The sequence below is a fragment of the Lissotriton vulgaris genome, chromosome 5 (genome assembly GCF_964263255.1).
Source record: "Lissotriton vulgaris chromosome 5, aLisVul1.2, whole genome shotgun sequence".
NCBI classification, from domain to species: domain Eukaryota; kingdom Metazoa; phylum Chordata; class Amphibia; order Caudata; family Salamandridae; genus Lissotriton; species Lissotriton vulgaris.
Window position 1 is genome coordinate 2,034,705,739 of NC_141693.1, and position 15,984 is coordinate 2,034,721,722.

Below are 15,984 nucleotides of genomic sequence, written 5' to 3' on the forward strand. Positions count from 1 at the left end.
GTGCATGGGAGGGTGGGCTGCAGATCAGCCCCCGTGCTGCCACCTCTGGTGCATGTGAGTGTGAGCGGCAGATCAGCCCCTGTGCTGTTACCTCTGGTGCATATGAAGGTGAGCTGCAGATCAGCCCCTGTGCTGCCACCTCTCGTGTATGTGAGGGTGAGCGGCAGATCAGCCCCTGTGCTGCCACCTCTGGTGCATATGAGGGTGAGCTGCAGATCAGCCCCCGTGCTGCCACCTCTCGTGCATGTGAGCTGCAGATCAGCCTCCGTGCTGCCACCTCTGGTGCATATATCAGGGTGAGCTGCAGATCAACCCCCGTGCTGCCACCTCTGGTGCATATGAGGGTGAGCTGCAGATCAGCCCCCGTGCTGCCACCTCTGGTGCATGTGAGGGTGAGCTGCAGATCAGCCCCCGTGCTGCCACCTCTCGTGCATGTGAGGGTGAGCGGAAGATCAGCCCCTGTGCTGCCACCTCTGGTGCATATGAGGGTGAGCTGCAGATCAGCCCCTGTGCTGCCACCTCTCGTGCATGGGAGGGTGGGCTGCAGATCAGCCCCCATGCTGCCACCTCTGGTGCATGGGAGGGTGAGCTGCAGATCAGCCCCTGTGCTGCCACCTCTGGTGCATGTGAGTGTGAGCTGCAGATCAGCCCCCGTGCTGCCACCTCTTGTGCATGTGAGTGTGAGCTGCAGATCAGCCTCTGTGCTGCCACCTCTTGTGCATGTGAGGGTGAGCTGCAGATCAGCCCCGTGCTGCCACCTCTGGTGCATGTGAGTGTGAGCTGCAGATCAGCCCCTGTGCTGCCACCTCTGCTGCATGTGAGTGTGAGCTGCAGATCAGCCCCTGTGCTGCCACCTCTGGTGCATGTGAGTGTGAGCTGCAGATCAGCCCCCGTGCTGCCACCTCTGGTGCATGTGAGTGTAAGCGGCAGATCAGCCCCTGTGCTGCCACCTCTGGTGCATATGAAGGTGAGCTGCAGATCAGCCCCTGTGCTGCCACCTCTCGTGCATGTGAGGGTGAGCGGCAGATCAGCCCCTGTGCTGCCACCTCTGGTGCATATGAGGGTGAGCTGCAGATCAGCCCCCGTGCTGCCACCTCTCGTGCATGTGAGCTGCAGATCAGCCTCCGTGCTGCCACCTCTGGTGCATATATCAGGGTGAGCTGCAGATCAACCCCCGTGCTGCCACCTCTGGTGCATGTGAGGGTGAGCTGCAGATCAGCCTCCGTGCTGCCACCTCTGGTGCATGTGAGGATGAGTGGCAGATCAGCCCCCGTGCTGCCACCTCTGGTGCATGGGAGGGTGAGCTGCAGATCAGCCCCCGTGCTGCCACCTCTGGTGCATGTGAGGGTGAGCTGCAGATCAGCCCCGTGTTGCCACCTCTGGTGCATGTGAGTGTGAGCTGCAGATCAGCCCCCATGCTGCCACCTCTGGTGCATGTGAGGGTGAGCTGCAGATCAGCCCCCGTGCTGCTACCTCTGGTGCATGTGAGGGTGAGCTGCAGATCAGCCCCGTGTTGCCACCTCTGGTGCATGTGAGTGTGAGCTGCAGATCAGCCCCCGTGCTGCCACCTCTCGTGCATGTGAGTGTGAGCTGCAGATCAGCCTCCGTGCTGCCACCTCTGGTGCATGTGAGGGTGTGCTGCAGATCAGCCCCTGTGCTGCCACCTCTGGTGCATGTGAGGGTGAGCTGCAGATCAGCCCCTGTGCTGCCACCTCTGGTGCATGTGAGTGTGAGCTGCAGATCAGCCTCCGTGCTGCCACCTCTCGTGCATGTGAGGGTGAGCGGCAGATCAGCCCCTGTGCTGCCACCTCTGGTGCATATGAGGGTGAGCTGCAGATCAGCCCCTGTGCTGCCACCTCTCGTGCATGGGAGGGTGGGCTGCAGGTCAGCCCCCATGCTGCCACCTCTGGTGCATGGGAGGGTGGGCTGCAGATCAGCCCCCGTGCTGCCACCTCTGGTGCATGGGAGGGTGAGCTGCAGATCAGCCCCCGTGCTGCCACCTCTGGTGCATGTGAGTGTGAGCGGCAGATCAGCCCCTGTGCTGCCACCTCTGGTGCATATGAAGGTGAGCTGCAGATCAGCCCCTGTGCTGCCACCTCTCGTGCATGTGAGGGTGAGCGGCAGATCAGCCCCTGTGCTGCCACCTCTGGTGCATATGAGGGTGAGCTGCAGATCAGCCCCCGTGCTGCCACCTCTCGTGCATGTGAGCTGCAGATCAGCCTCCGTGCTGCCACCTCTGGTGCATATATCAGGGTGAGCTGCAGATCAACCCCCGTGCTGCCACCTCTGGTGCATGGGAGGGTGAGCTGCAGATCAGCCCCCGTGCTGCCACCTCTGGTGCATGTGAGGGTGAGCTGCAGATCAGCCCCGTGTTGCCACCTCTGGTGTATGTGAGTGTGAGCTGCAGATCAGCCCCCATGCTGCCACCTCTGGTGCATGTGAGGGTGAGCTGCAGATCAGCCCCCGTGCTGCTACCTCTGGTGCATGTGAGGGTGAGCTGCAGATCAGCCCCGTGTTGCCACCTCTGGTGCATGTGAGTGTGAGCTGCAGATCAGCCCCCGTGCTGCCACCTCTCGTGCATGTGAGTGTGAGCTGCAGATCAGACCCCGTGCTGACACCTCTGGTGCGAATGAGGGTGAGCTGCAGATCAGCCCCGTGCTGCTACCTCTGGTGCATGCGAGTGTGAGCTGCAGATCAGCCCCCGTGCTGCCACCTCTGGTGCATGTGAGTGTGAGCTGCAGATCAGACCCTTGCTGCCACCTCTCGTGCATGTGAGTGTGAGCTGCAGATCAGCCCCCGTGCTGCCACCTCTGGTGCATGTGAGGGTGAGCTGCAGATCAGCCTCCGTGCTGCCACCTCTGGTGCATGTGAGGGTGAGTGGCAGATCAGCCCCCGTGCTGCCACCTCTGGTGCATGGGAGGGTGAGCTGCAGATCAGACCCTTGCTGCCACCTCTCGTGCATGTGAGTGTGAGCTGCAGATCAGCCCCCGTGCTGCCACCTCTCGTGCATGTGAGTGTGAGCTGCAGATCAGCCTCCGTGCTGCCACCTCTGGTGCATGTGAGGGTGTGCTGCAGATCAGCCCCTGTGCTGCCACCTCTGGTGCATGTGAGGGTGAGCTGCAGATCAGCCCCTGTGCTGCCACCTCTGGTGCATGTGAGGGTGTGGTGCAGATCAGCCTCCGTGCTGCCACCTCTCGTGCATGTGAGGGTGAGCTGCAGATCAGCCCCTGTGCTGCCACCTCTGGTGCATGTGAGTGTGAGCTGCAGATCAGCCCCCGTGCTGCCACCTCTGGTGCATGTGAGTGTGAGCTGCAGATCAGCCCCCGTGCTGCCACCTCTGGTGCATGTGAGGGTGAGCTGCAGATCAGCCCCCGTGCTGCCACCTCTGGTGCATGTGAGGGTGAGCTGCAGATCAGCACCCGTGCTGCCACCTCTCGTGCATGTGAGTGTGAGCTGCAGTTCAGACCCCGTGCTGCCACCTCTGGTGCGTATGAGGGTCAGCTGCAGATCAGCCCCCATGCTGCCACCTCTGGTGCATGTGAGGGTGAGCTGCAGATCAGCCCCCATGCTGCCACCTCTTATGCATGTGAGTGTGAGCTGCAGATCAGCCCCTGTGCTGCCACCTCTGGTGCGTATGAGGGTGAGCTGCAGATCAGCCCCCATGCTGCCACCTCTTGTGCATGTGAGTGTGAGCTGCAGATCAGCCCCTGTGCTGCCACCTCTGGTGCATGTGAGTGTGAGCTGCAGATCAGCCTCCATGCTGCCACCTCTGGTGCATGTGAGGGTGAACGGCAGATCAGCCCCGTGCTGCCACCTCTGGTGCATGTGAGGGTGAGCTGCAGCTCAGCCCCCGTGCTGCCACCTCTGGTGCATATGAGGGTGAGCTGTAGATCAACCCCGTGCTGCCACCTCTGGTGCATATGAGGGTGAGCTGCAGATCAGCCCCCGTGCTGCCACCTCTGGTGCATGTGAGGGTGAGCTGCAGATCAGCCTCCATGCTGCCACCTCTCGTACATAAGAGGGTGAGCTGCAGATCAGCCCCCGTGCTGCCACCTCTGGTGCATATGAGGGTGAGCTGCAGATCAGCCCCGTGCTGCCACCTCTGGTGCATATGAGGGTGAGCTGCAGATCATCCCCCGTGCTGCCACCTCTGGTGCATGTGAGGGTGAGCTGCAGATCAGCCTCCGTGCTGCCACCTCTCGTGCATGTGAGTGTGAGCTGCAGATCAGCCTCCGTGCTGCCACCTCTCGTGCATGTGAGTGTGAGCTGCAGATCAGCCCCGTGCTGCCACCTCCTGTGCATTTGAGCTGCAGATCAGCCCCCGTGCTGCCACCTCTCGTGCATGTGAGCTGCAGATCAGCCTCCATGCTGCCACCTCTGGTGCATGGGAGGGTGAGCTGCAGATCAGCCCCCGTGCTGCCACCTCTGGTGCATGGGAGGGTGAGCTGCAGATTAGACCCGTGCTGCCACCTCTCGTGCATGTGAGTGTGAGCTGCAGATCAGCCTCCGTGCTGCCACCTCTGGTGCATGTGAGTGTGAGCGGCAGATCAGCCCCCGTGCTGCCACCTCTGGTGCGTATGAGGGTGAGCTGCAGATCAGCCCCCATGTTGCCACCTCTGGTGCCTGTGAGGGTGAGCTGCAGATCAACCCCCGTGCTGCTACCTCTGGTGCATGTGAGGGTGAGCGTCAGATCAGCCCCGTGCTGCCACCTCTGGTGCATGTGAGTGTGCGCGGCAGATCAGCCTCTGTGCTGCCACCTCTCGTGCATGTGAGGGTGAGCGGCAGATCAGCCTTCGTGCTGCCACCTCTGGTGCATGTGAGTGTGAGCTGCAGATCAGCCTCCGTGCTGCCACCTCTGGTGCATGTGAGGGTGAGCGGCAGATCAGCCCCCGTGCTGCCACCTCTGGTGCATGTGAGGGTGAGCGGCAGATCAGCCCCGTGCTGCCACCTCTTGTGCATGTGAGGGTGAGCTGCAGATCAGCCTCCGTGCTGCCCCCTCTGGTGCATATGAGGGTGAGCTGCCGATCAGCCCCGTGCTGTCACCTCTGGTGCATGGGAGGGTGAGCTGCAGATCAGCCTCTGTGCTGCCACCTCTGGTGCATGGGAGGGTGAGCTGCAGATCAGCCCCTGTGCTGCCACCTCTCGTGCATGTGAGGGTGAGCGGCAGATCAGCCCCTGTGCTGCCACCTCTGGTGCATATGAGGGTGAGCTGCAGATCAGCCCCCGTGCTGCCACCTCTCGTGCATGTGAGCTGCAGATCAGCCTCCATGCTGCCACCTCTGGTGCATATATCAGGGTGAGCTGCAGATCAACCCCCGTGCTGCCACCTCTGGTGCATGTGAGGATGAGCTGCAGATCAGCCTCCGTGCTGCCACCTCTGGTGCGTATGAGGGTGAGCTGCAGATCAGCCTCCGTGCTGCCACCTCTGGTGCGTATGAGGGTGAGCGGCAGATCAGCCTCTGTGCTGCCACCTCTCGTGCATGTGAGGGTGAGCGGCAGATCAGCCCCCGTGCTGCCACCTCTGGTGCATGTGAGTGTGAGCTGCAGATCAGCCTCCGTGCTGCCACCTCTTGTGCATGTGAGGGTGAGCTGCAGATCAGCCCCTGTGCTGCTACCTCTGGTGCATGTGAGGTGCAGATCAGACCCGTGCTGCCACCTCTGGTGCGTATGAGGGTGAGCTGCAGATCAGCCCCCATGCTGCCACCTCTGGTGCATGTGAGGGTGAGCTGCAGATCAGCCCCCGTGCTGCCACCTCTGGTGCATGTGAGTGTGAGCGGCAGATCAGCCTCTGTGCTGCCACCTCTCGTGCATGTGAGGGTGAGCGGCAGATCAGCCCCCGTGCTGCCACCTCTGGTGCATGTGAGTGTGAGCTGCAGATCAGCCTCCGTGCTGCCACCTCTTGTGCATGTGAGGGTGAGCGGCAGATCAGCCCCCGTGCTGCCACCTCTGGTGCATGTGAGGGTGAGTGGCAGATCAGCCTCCGTGCTGCCACCTCTGGTGCATGGGAGGGTGAGCTGCAGATCAGCCCCCGTGCAGCCACCTCTGGTGCATGTGAGGGTGAGCTGCAGATCAGCCTCCGTGCTGCCACCTCTGGTGCATGTGAGGGTGAGCTGCAGATCAGCCCCCGTGCTGCCACCTCTGGTGCATGTGAGGGTGAGTGGCAGATCAGCCCTCCTGCTGCCACCTCTTGTGCATGTGAGGGTGAGCTGCAGATCAGCCCCCGTGCTGCCACCTCTGGTGCATGTGAGGGTGAGCGGCAGATCAGCCCCCGTGCTGCCACCTCTGGTGCATGTGAGGGTGAGCGGCAGATCAGCCCTCCTGCTGCCACCTCTTGTGCATGTGAGGGTGAGCTGCAGATCAGCCTCCGTGCTGCCACCTCTGGTGCATGTGAGGGTGAGCTGCAGATCAGCCCCCGTGCTGCCACCTTTGGTGCATGGGAGGCTGAGCTGCAGATCAGCCTCCGTGCTGCCACCTCTGGTGCATGTGAGTGTGAGCTGCAGATCAGCCTCTGTGCTGTCACCTCTGGTGCATGTGAGTGTGAGCTGCAGATCAGCCCCCATGCTGCCACCTCTGGTGCATGTGAGGGTGAGCGGCAGATCAGCCCCCGTGCTGCCACCTTTGGTGCATGGGAGGCTGAGCTGCAGATCAGCCTCCGTGCTGCCACCTCTGGTGCATGTGAGTGTGAGCTGCAGATCAGCCCCCGTGCTGCCACCTCTGGTGCATGTGAGGGTGAGCTGCAGATCAGCCCCCATGCTGCCACCTCTGGTGCATGGAAGGGTGAGCTGCAGATCAGCCTCTGTGCTGTCACCTCTGGTGCATGTGAGTGTGAGCTGCAGATCAGCCTCTGTGCTGCCACCTCTGGTGCATGTGAGTGTGAGCTGCAGATCAGCCTCTGTGCTGCCACCTCTGGTGCATGTGAGTGTGAGCTGCAGATCAGCCTCTGTGCTGCCACCTCTGGTGCATGTGAGTGTAAGCTGCAGATCAGCCTCTGTGCTGCCACCTCTGGTGCATGTGAGTGTGAGCTGCAGATCAGCCTCTGTGCTGCCACCTCTGGTGCATGTGAGTGTGAGCTGCAGATCAGCCTCTGTGCTGCCACCTCTGGTGCATGGGAGTGTGAGCTGCAGATCAGCCTCTGTGCTGCCACCTCTGGTGCATGTGAGTGTGAGCTGCAGATCAGCCTCCATGCTGCCACCTCTCGTACATACCTTGTGGATTCCCTCAGGAAGCACACTGGCCCACCTTATGTCCCCCTCAAACAGGACACACATTGGCAGATACTTTGTGTCCCCTCTGAACCCAGATTGGTAAATACCTTTCAACCCTCATCTGAGCCCAGACCGGGCCAGGCTCCAGCGCCACAGCGCCCCAGCCAAACCCTCACATACCTTGGCACCGGGTGGTCCTGTGCCCCCTTGAGCTCCATCAGTCCCTCTCGCTCCCTAGAAAGAGAAGAGAGGTAGACACGGTCAATAGCTGCATTGTGCAGGGCTTGTTTCACTTGTTTCCCTTCACAGTGAGACTGGTGAGAACTTAAGAGCTTAGAAGAACGCGCTGCGGACGAGAGGGGTCCCCAGAGCGAGCATGCAGTCAGAATACAGAGGCGAGGGTTCGAAGTGGGATTTTGGAGGATGTGGGACACTGGTCTGAAGGGGTGGATGGTCCTTGGGCCCCAGTTTGAGTACATGGACGCCAGTGCACTCGACCTAAGGAAGGACAGCTGCTTCTGGTTTGTTCATATCTCACATCCACCAATTTGCAGTCTCAGGTGAGGTGAACTGCCCTTTCCCTTCTCCCTCCCTCTGGAGTGGAATCACCGAAACTCAATACAACAAGCATTGGAAATGCAATAGGTCTCGGATTTATTTGAGTTTGAGCTAATGGCATTGTACATGACAATGTCGTTTAGCCATGTGGTATGGATTGTGTGCATGTGGCGTGTAGTGGAATTATGTGGGTTGGATTGGAATTGTAGCAAGGGTGGCATGCAGCGCTTTGGATGAATATGTGTAAAAGTAAAGTGCACCATAGTGAGATTGCTACAATAGGTAATTGTGGATGTGTTAACAATTGCTGTGTGCACTGATGGCTGGTGGTGTGTGTGCCTGGTGGAAGCGTGCACTGACGGCTGGTGGTATGTGTGTGCCTGGTAAAAGCGTGCACTGATGGCTGGTGGTGTGTGTGCCTGGTAAAAGCATGCACAGAGGGCTGGTGGTGTGTGTGCCTGGTAAAAGCATGCACAGAGGGCTGGTGGTGTGTGTGCCTGGTAAAAGCATGCACAGAGGGCTGGTGGTGTGTGTGCCTGGTAAAAGCGTGCACTGATGGCTGGTGGTGTGTGTGCCTGGTGGAAGCGTGCACTGACGGCTGGTGGTATGTGTGTGCCTGGTAAAAGCGTGCACTGATGGCTGGTGGTGTGTGTGCCTGGTAAAAGCATGCACAGAGGGCTGGTGGTGTGTGTGCCTGGTAAAAGCATGCACAGAGGGCTGGTGGTGTGTGTGCCTGGTAAAAGCGTGCACTGACGGCTGGTGGTGTGTGTGCCTGGTAAAAGCATGCACAGAGGGCTGGTGGTGTGTGTGCCTGGTAAAAGCATGCACAGAGGGCTGGTGGTGTGTGTGCCTGGTAAAAGCGTGCACTGACGGCTGGTGGTGTGTGTGCCTGGTAAAAGCATGCACAGAGGGCTGGTGGTGTGTGTGCCTGGTAAAAGCGTGCACTGAGGGCTGGTGGTGTGTGTGCCTGGTAAAAGCATGCACTGACGGCTGCTGGTGAGTGTGCCTAGTGAAAGCATGCACTGACGGCTGCTGGTGAGTGTGCCTAGTGAAAGCATGCACTGACGGCTGGTGGTGAGTGTGCCTAGTGAAAGCGTGCACTGACGGCTGGTGGTGTTTGTGCCCGGTGAAAGCGTGCACTGACGGCTGGTGGTATGTGTGTGCCTGGTAAAAGCGTGCACTGACGGCTGGTGGTGTGTGTGCCTGGTAAAAGCATGCACAGAGGGCTGGTGGTGTGTGTGCCTGGTAAAAGCGTGCACTGACGGCTGGTGGTGTGTGTGCCTGGTAAAAGCATGCACTGACGGCTGCTGGTGAGTGTGCCTAGTGAAAGCATGCACTGACGGCTGCTGGTGAGTGTGCCTAGTGAAAGCATGCACTGACGGCTGGTGGTGAGTGTGCCTAGTGAAAGCGTGCACTGACGGCTGGTGGTGTTTGTGCCCGGTGAAAGCGTGCACTGACGGCTGGTGGTATGTGTGTGTGGTTGTGTGTGTGGTTGCATGTGTGGTGGTGAGTGTGTGGTGGTGAGTGTGTGGTGTGGTGGTGAGTGTGTGGTGGTGAGAGTGAGGTGGTGAGAGTGGTGTGTGTGTGTGTGGTGTGATCTTATGTGTGTGGTATTATGTGTGTGGTCTTATGTGTGTGTGTGTGGTGGACTTATTTTTGAGTGTTCGTACCCTGCACACTCACACACTGCCCCTACACTCACACTCTGCTCACCTTACACACTCACATAATGTTCACCCTGCACACACACACACTGTTCACCCAGCACACTCACACACTGCAGTCACTGTCACTCTGCAGTCACTCTGCAGTCACTCTACTCTGCGCTCACTCTGCAGTCACTCTCACTCTGCAGTCACTCTCACTCTGCAGTCACTCTGCACTCACTCTCACTCTGCACTCACTCTGCAGTCACTCTCACTCTGCACTCACTCTCACTCTGCTCTCATTCTGCACTCACTCTCACTCTGCACTCACTCTCACTCTGCACTCACTCTCACTCTGCACTCACTCTGCACTCACTCTCATTCTGCACTCTCACTCTGCACTCACTCTTACTCTGCACTCACTCTGCAGTCACTCTGCACTCACTCTCACTCTGCACTCATACTCACTCTGCACTCACACTCACTCTGCACTCTCACTCTGCACTCACTCTCCCTCTGCTCTCACTCTGCACACACTCTGCACTCACACTCACTTTGCATTCAAACTCACTCTGCACTCACACTCACTCTGCACTCACACTCACTCTGCACTCACTCTGCACTCACAGTCAATCTGCACTCACAGTCACTCTGCACTCACAGTCACTCTGCACTCACTCTCACTCTGCTCTCACTCTCACTCTGCTCTCACTCTGCACTCACTCTCACTCTGCACTCACTCTTCAAGTCACACTCACTCTGCACTCACTCTGCACTCACTCTCACTCTGCACTCACACTCACTCTGCACTCACACGCACTCTGTACTCACACTCACTCTGCACTCACTCTGCACTCACACTCACTCTGCACTCACGCTCACTCTGCATTCACACTCACTCTGCACTCTGCACTCACTCTGCACTCACACTCACTATGCACTCACACTCACTCTGCACTCACACTCTGCACTCACTCTGCACTCACTCTACACTCACACTCACTCACACTCACACTGCACTCACTCTCAATCTGCACTCACACTGCAGTCACACTCACTCTGCACTCACGCTGCACTCACTCTGCACTCACACTGCACTCACTCTCACTCTGCACTCACACTCACTCTGCACTCACACTCACTCTGCACTCACACTCACTCTGAACTCACTCTGATGTCACTCTCACTCTGCACTCACTCTCACTCTGCACTCACACTGCACTCACTCACACTCTGCACTCACTCACTCTGCACTCACTCACACTCTGCACTCATTTTCACTTTGCACTCATTCTCACTCTGCACTCATTCTCATTCTGCACTCATTCTCACTCTGCACTCATTCTCCCTCTGCACTCACACTCTGCACTCACTCTGCATTCATTCACACTCTGCACTTACTCTGCATTCACTCACACTCTGCACTCACTCACACTCTGCACTCACTCACACTCTGCACTCACTCCGCACTCACTCTGCACTCCCTCTGCACTCACTCTGCACTCACTCTGCACTCACTCTGCACTCTGCACTCACTCTGCACTCACTCTCAGGACTCACTCTCTACACTAACACTCTGCACTCACACTCTGCACTCACTATCACTCTGCACTCACTATCACTCTGCACTCACTCTCACTCTGCACTCACTCTCACTCTGCACTCACTCTCACTCTGCACTCACTCTGCACTCACTCTGCACTCACTCTGCACTCACTCCCACTCTGCACTCACTCTCACTCTGCACTCACTCTCACTCTGCACTCACTCTCACTCTGCACTCACTCTGCACTCACTCTGCACTCACACTCTGCACTCACTCTGCACTCACTCCCACTCTGCACTCACTCTCACTCTGCACTCACTCTCACTCTGCACTCACTCAAACTCTGCACTCACACTCTGCACTCACTCTGTTCTCACTCTGCACTCACTCACCCTTGTAAACAAATAACTCCATGGTTCCGGGGGTGTGACGTGGAGCGCGAGTCGAGGAGGGAGGTTGCACTTTACGCAGGGGCGGAGGGACCCGCACTACAAGGGTGTTTCACACCTGTGAAGACTCCGTACTGGCAGTGGGTCGGTTACATCACAGGATAGGGAAATTTCTGGGCATTCACTACACATTCTGAAGTGGAGTCCTGTCCTTCCTGGTTACGTCACCAAAGATGGCACGCACCAATTCATGCAGTGCAATTCTAAGAGCTTCCGTTTCTGATCTGAAAGCTGGCTTGATCAATTGCCGGTCTCTCCCCCGTCATGCCAACGACATCTGGATGTCTATCTCCTCAGACGAGTGGGATATTCTATTCCTCACTGAGTCCTGGATCACTGACTCCTCCTCTCCGGATATCTATCTGGCTATCCCCCCAGGATATGATATTAAATGCATGAACCGGGCTGGTGGTAAATCTGGAGGTGGCCTAGCCGTCATCCTCAAATCCCATCTTCAGCTGACCTTTACCAAACTTACTAATATTGGTATAATTGAAGCCATGTACTTCGCTATATCTGACTCCGCGGCAGTTATACTGGCTGGCACATTAGTTTATAACCCCCCTACCACCACTTCCCCTTCTCTCACTGCCCTCACTCACCAACTGGCTGATCTATCCCTCAAACACCAATATTTTCTAGTCCTAGGTGACTTTAACCTCCACGTAGACAATCCTCTCTGCGTGAAAGCGAACAATCTGTTGGAAACTATGGAAAGCCTGCACCTCAAACAATTAGTCTCCGGTCCCACTCATGTGGCTGGTCACACCTTGGACCTCATCTTCGCCAATTTCTCGACTATCACTGTCCTCCCACCCCTCCCCCTCACTTGGTCCGACCACTATCTTATCCCCTTCTCTTTTGCCCTCGGACGGAAAACCGCCCCCCTGGCCCCGAGGAAGGAGTTGGGAAGAAAGTGGCACAAGGTCACATGTGCCACCTTGGACCCGGTATTCCACTTCCAGACGGAACATCTCTCCTCTGATATTGATGGAAATGTTCTCAGGCTAAATGCTGCCCTTGTCAACGCTATTGACTCCATTGCTCCCCAGAAAGTCATTGCCTCCACTAGATCTCGACCCTCCGCCCCCTGGTTCTCTACCTCCCTCCGTGAGGAGAAAAGCAGATGCAAAGCACTTGAACGTAAGTGGAGACTAAACTACGACCCTGAAGCTAAACTTACCTACAGATCTGCCCTGAAAAAATTCCTCAAACAAAAAAAAATCGCTATCAAAGATCATTTTTCTTCTCAAATTACCAATGCCAAAAACTCGTCTAAAACCCTCTTCACCATTGTCAAAGACTTCATCAATCCGCCGGCCAGGGCCACTCAGACCACTGCGAGTCAGGCTCTATGCGAGGGACTCTCAGATCACTTCCTTGAAAAAATTAACAAACTCTGTGTCTCCTTCCCTAAAGGGCTAGTCCCCCTGCCTCCCCCCACCAGTCCCCCAGCTACGCCGCCCTTCCTCTCCTTCAATAATCTCAACCGGGACGATGCGATTAGGTTACTTACTCACTGCAAATCCGGTGCCCCCTCTGACCCTGTCCCTGCGAAACTCATGGGAGAACTGGCACCTTCGCTAGCCTGCTCCTTCCTCTCCATCTGGAACGCCTCTCTTCACCATGGCTTCTTCCCTACCACTTGGAAGGAGGCCTTGGTGATTCCTATCCTAAAAAAGGCGGATGCCGACCCCACTGTTTTCGCCAACTACCGCCCCATCTCCCTTCTCCCCAAACCCGCAAAGGTCCTGGAAAAAGCCGTGCAGTTGCAACTCACGGAATATCTGGAAAACCACTCTCTGCTGCACGACTCACAATCCGGATTTAGAGCTGGATTCAGCACGGAGACGGCATTGTTGGAAGTATCGGAAACTATTCGGGGAATGCGTGGACAGGGGCGAGGAGGCCATGCTGGTCCTCCTCGACCTGTCCGCAGCTTTCGATACGGTCTCCCACCCCATCCTCCTTGACCGACTCAAACAGATAGGCATTGGCGGCACTGCCTTCAGCTGGATTAAGTCCTTCCTTTCGGGAAGAAGTCAGAGGGTACTGCTGCGCCCTTTCAAATCGGAGGAAAAACCCCTGTCATGCGGTGTGCCACAGGGCTCCGCCCTCAGCCCCCTGTTCTTTAACGTCTATCTTGCCCCACTGGCCGACGTTGTGGAGTCCTACGGAGTCAGGGTGGTCTCCTATGCTGACGATACTCAGCTGGTGTTTTCCTTCAGAGACCACTCGGACTCCGCATTCACCAACTTCCGCCAGTGCCTCAACAACATCAGTGTCTGGATGACTGATAACCATCTCAGACTAAATGCAGACAAGACGGAGGTGCTGTTTTTCAATCAGAAGGATCCCATCCCCTCCTCCTGGTGGTGGCCCACGGCACTGGATCCCGCTCCCTATCCCGTTCACTCTGCTCGTAACCTGGGTTTTCAGTTCGACGACTCCCTTTCATGCAAAACTCAGGTCAATAAAGTGACCTCTGCCTGCTTCCTGAAGTTGCGCATGATCAAAAAAATACTCCCCTATCTCCCCCTGGATTCCCGCCGTACAGTTACCCAAGCCCTCATCACGTCCCACCTGGACTATGCTAACAGCCTCTATGCTGGTGCCCCCCAGTATCTGTTAGACCGGCTCCAGATTGTCCAGAATGCGTCGGCCAGATTGATTGGTAATATTCCCTACCGTCAATCAGTATCCGCGTATCGTAAGGAACTTCACTGGCTACCAGTGGCCAGCCGTATCCAGTTCAAGATCCTTACCCTTACCTACCGAGCCGTCAACGACCTCGGACCCAACTATCTGAAAAAACGTGTCTCTATATCTCGCTCCATCAGATCCTTGAGATCCAATGACCTCCGCCTCCTGATCTCTCCCCGTTTCAGACTATCTAGAATGGGTGGCAGAGGGTTCAGTGTCATTGCGGCAAAACTGTGGAACGCTCTGCCAATCGATCTGAGATTCTGTCCCTCCGAATCCATCTTCCGAGCCAAACTCAAAACCTGGCTCTTCTCTGGACTCTGATTTTACCCTACTGTTCTCCATGCTCTATGCTCCTCCTTCTTTCCTGGAGGCTCAGGTTCTAGCGCCGGGACACCCCTTCGGGGGTAGCTGTGCGCTCTATAAATCACATAAAATAAAAAATAAAATAAAATCTGACACCCACAATTTCAAGAACAACAAAGTTTACATGGCAAATCAACAGGTATTTTTGAACTGTTTCAAAAGTTGAGAAATAATTAACAATTTGCGTTGTTAAATGTCCTTTCCTTCAAATAACTCAAAATGTATTTATTCTCAGACATTGGTTATCCTTGGACAGGACAGTCCCATCCGATGGATGGCACCTACATGTAATTAATTTCGTAATGCACGCTATATAACAAGCTTACACATTCAAACAACAGACAGACACACTCCCCTTCCCAGACCCTAAAAAAAAAAAAAGAAGCTTGCAAGTGGTGCGCGCGCCACTGCGAGCATATGTTTTGAATTATCGCGGCGGTCAAGCCGCGATAATTCAAAACATATGGCCTCTGGTGTGCGTAACAGACACCAATAGGCCATAGGCGGAGCTACGCGACCGCCTATGGCCTACAGCATGCACCCGAATGCCAATGAAACGGCATGAGCGTTGTGGAATGCAAGGTCCATTTTCAATTCCCCCAGAATAGGCTTGCGCTGCGCAACACTGCATGCGCAGTATACGCTAGGCCCGAGACCTAAAAAGGACCTTCCAGTCACCCCTGAATGTGTTCAAAAGAATATTAAAAAGACCGATCCCTGTTGGTGAAGCACCTTTTCATTGAGACCCCACCATCAGGGGTCTAGCCATGCATACATGTTCCTGTTCCCCATCAGCGGTCTAGCCCTGTGTACATGTTCCTGTTCCCCATCAGCGGTCTAGCCCTGTGTACATGTTCCTGTTTCCTTTCAGTGGTCTAGCCCTGTGTACATGTTCCTGTTCCCCATCAGGGGTCTAGCCATGCATACATGTTCCTGTTCCCCATCAGTGGTCTAGCTGTGTGTACATGTTCCTGTTCTCCATCAGCGGTCTAGCCCAGTGTACATGCTCCTGTTTCCTGTCAGTGGTCTAGCCCTGTGTACATGGTTCCTGTTCCCCATCAGCGATCTAGCCATGCATACATGTTCCTGTCCCCATCAGCGGTCTAGCCGTGTGTACATGTTCCTGTTTCCCATCAGCGATCTAGACCTGTGTACATGTTCCTGTTCCCCACCAGCGGTCTAGCCCTGAATACATGTTCCTGTTCCCCGTCAGGGGTCTAGCCATGCATACATGTTCCTGTTCCCCGTCAGCGGTCAAGCCATGCATACATGTTCCTGTCCCCTGTCAGCGGTCTAGCCCTGTGTACATGTTCCTGTACCCTGTCAGTGGTCTAGCCCAGTGTACATGTTCCTGTCCCCTGTCAGCGGTCTAGCCCTGTGTACATGTTTCTGTCCCAGGTCAGCGGTCTAGCCCTGTGTACATGTTCCTGTCCCCTGTCAGTGGTCTAGCCCTGTGTACATGTTCCTGTTCCCCATCAGCGGTCTAGCCCTGTGTACATGCTCCTGTTCCC

At 56.5% G+C, this 15,984-nt stretch overlaps 1 protein-coding gene across 1 annotated transcript in view; it reads right to left on the reverse strand.

The window, feature by feature from the left end:
- The window catches only part of COL27A1 (collagen type XXVII alpha 1 chain), a 1,047,548-nt gene that overhangs the window by 375,071 nt on the left and 656,493 nt on the right, over positions 1-15,984 (reverse strand). The window contains exon 25 of the mRNA XM_086924958.1: positions 7,386-7,439. Coding sequence (XP_086781084.1) covers positions 7,386-7,439 — 54 coding nt within the window. The remainder of the gene's footprint in view (positions 1-7,385; positions 7,440-15,984) is intronic.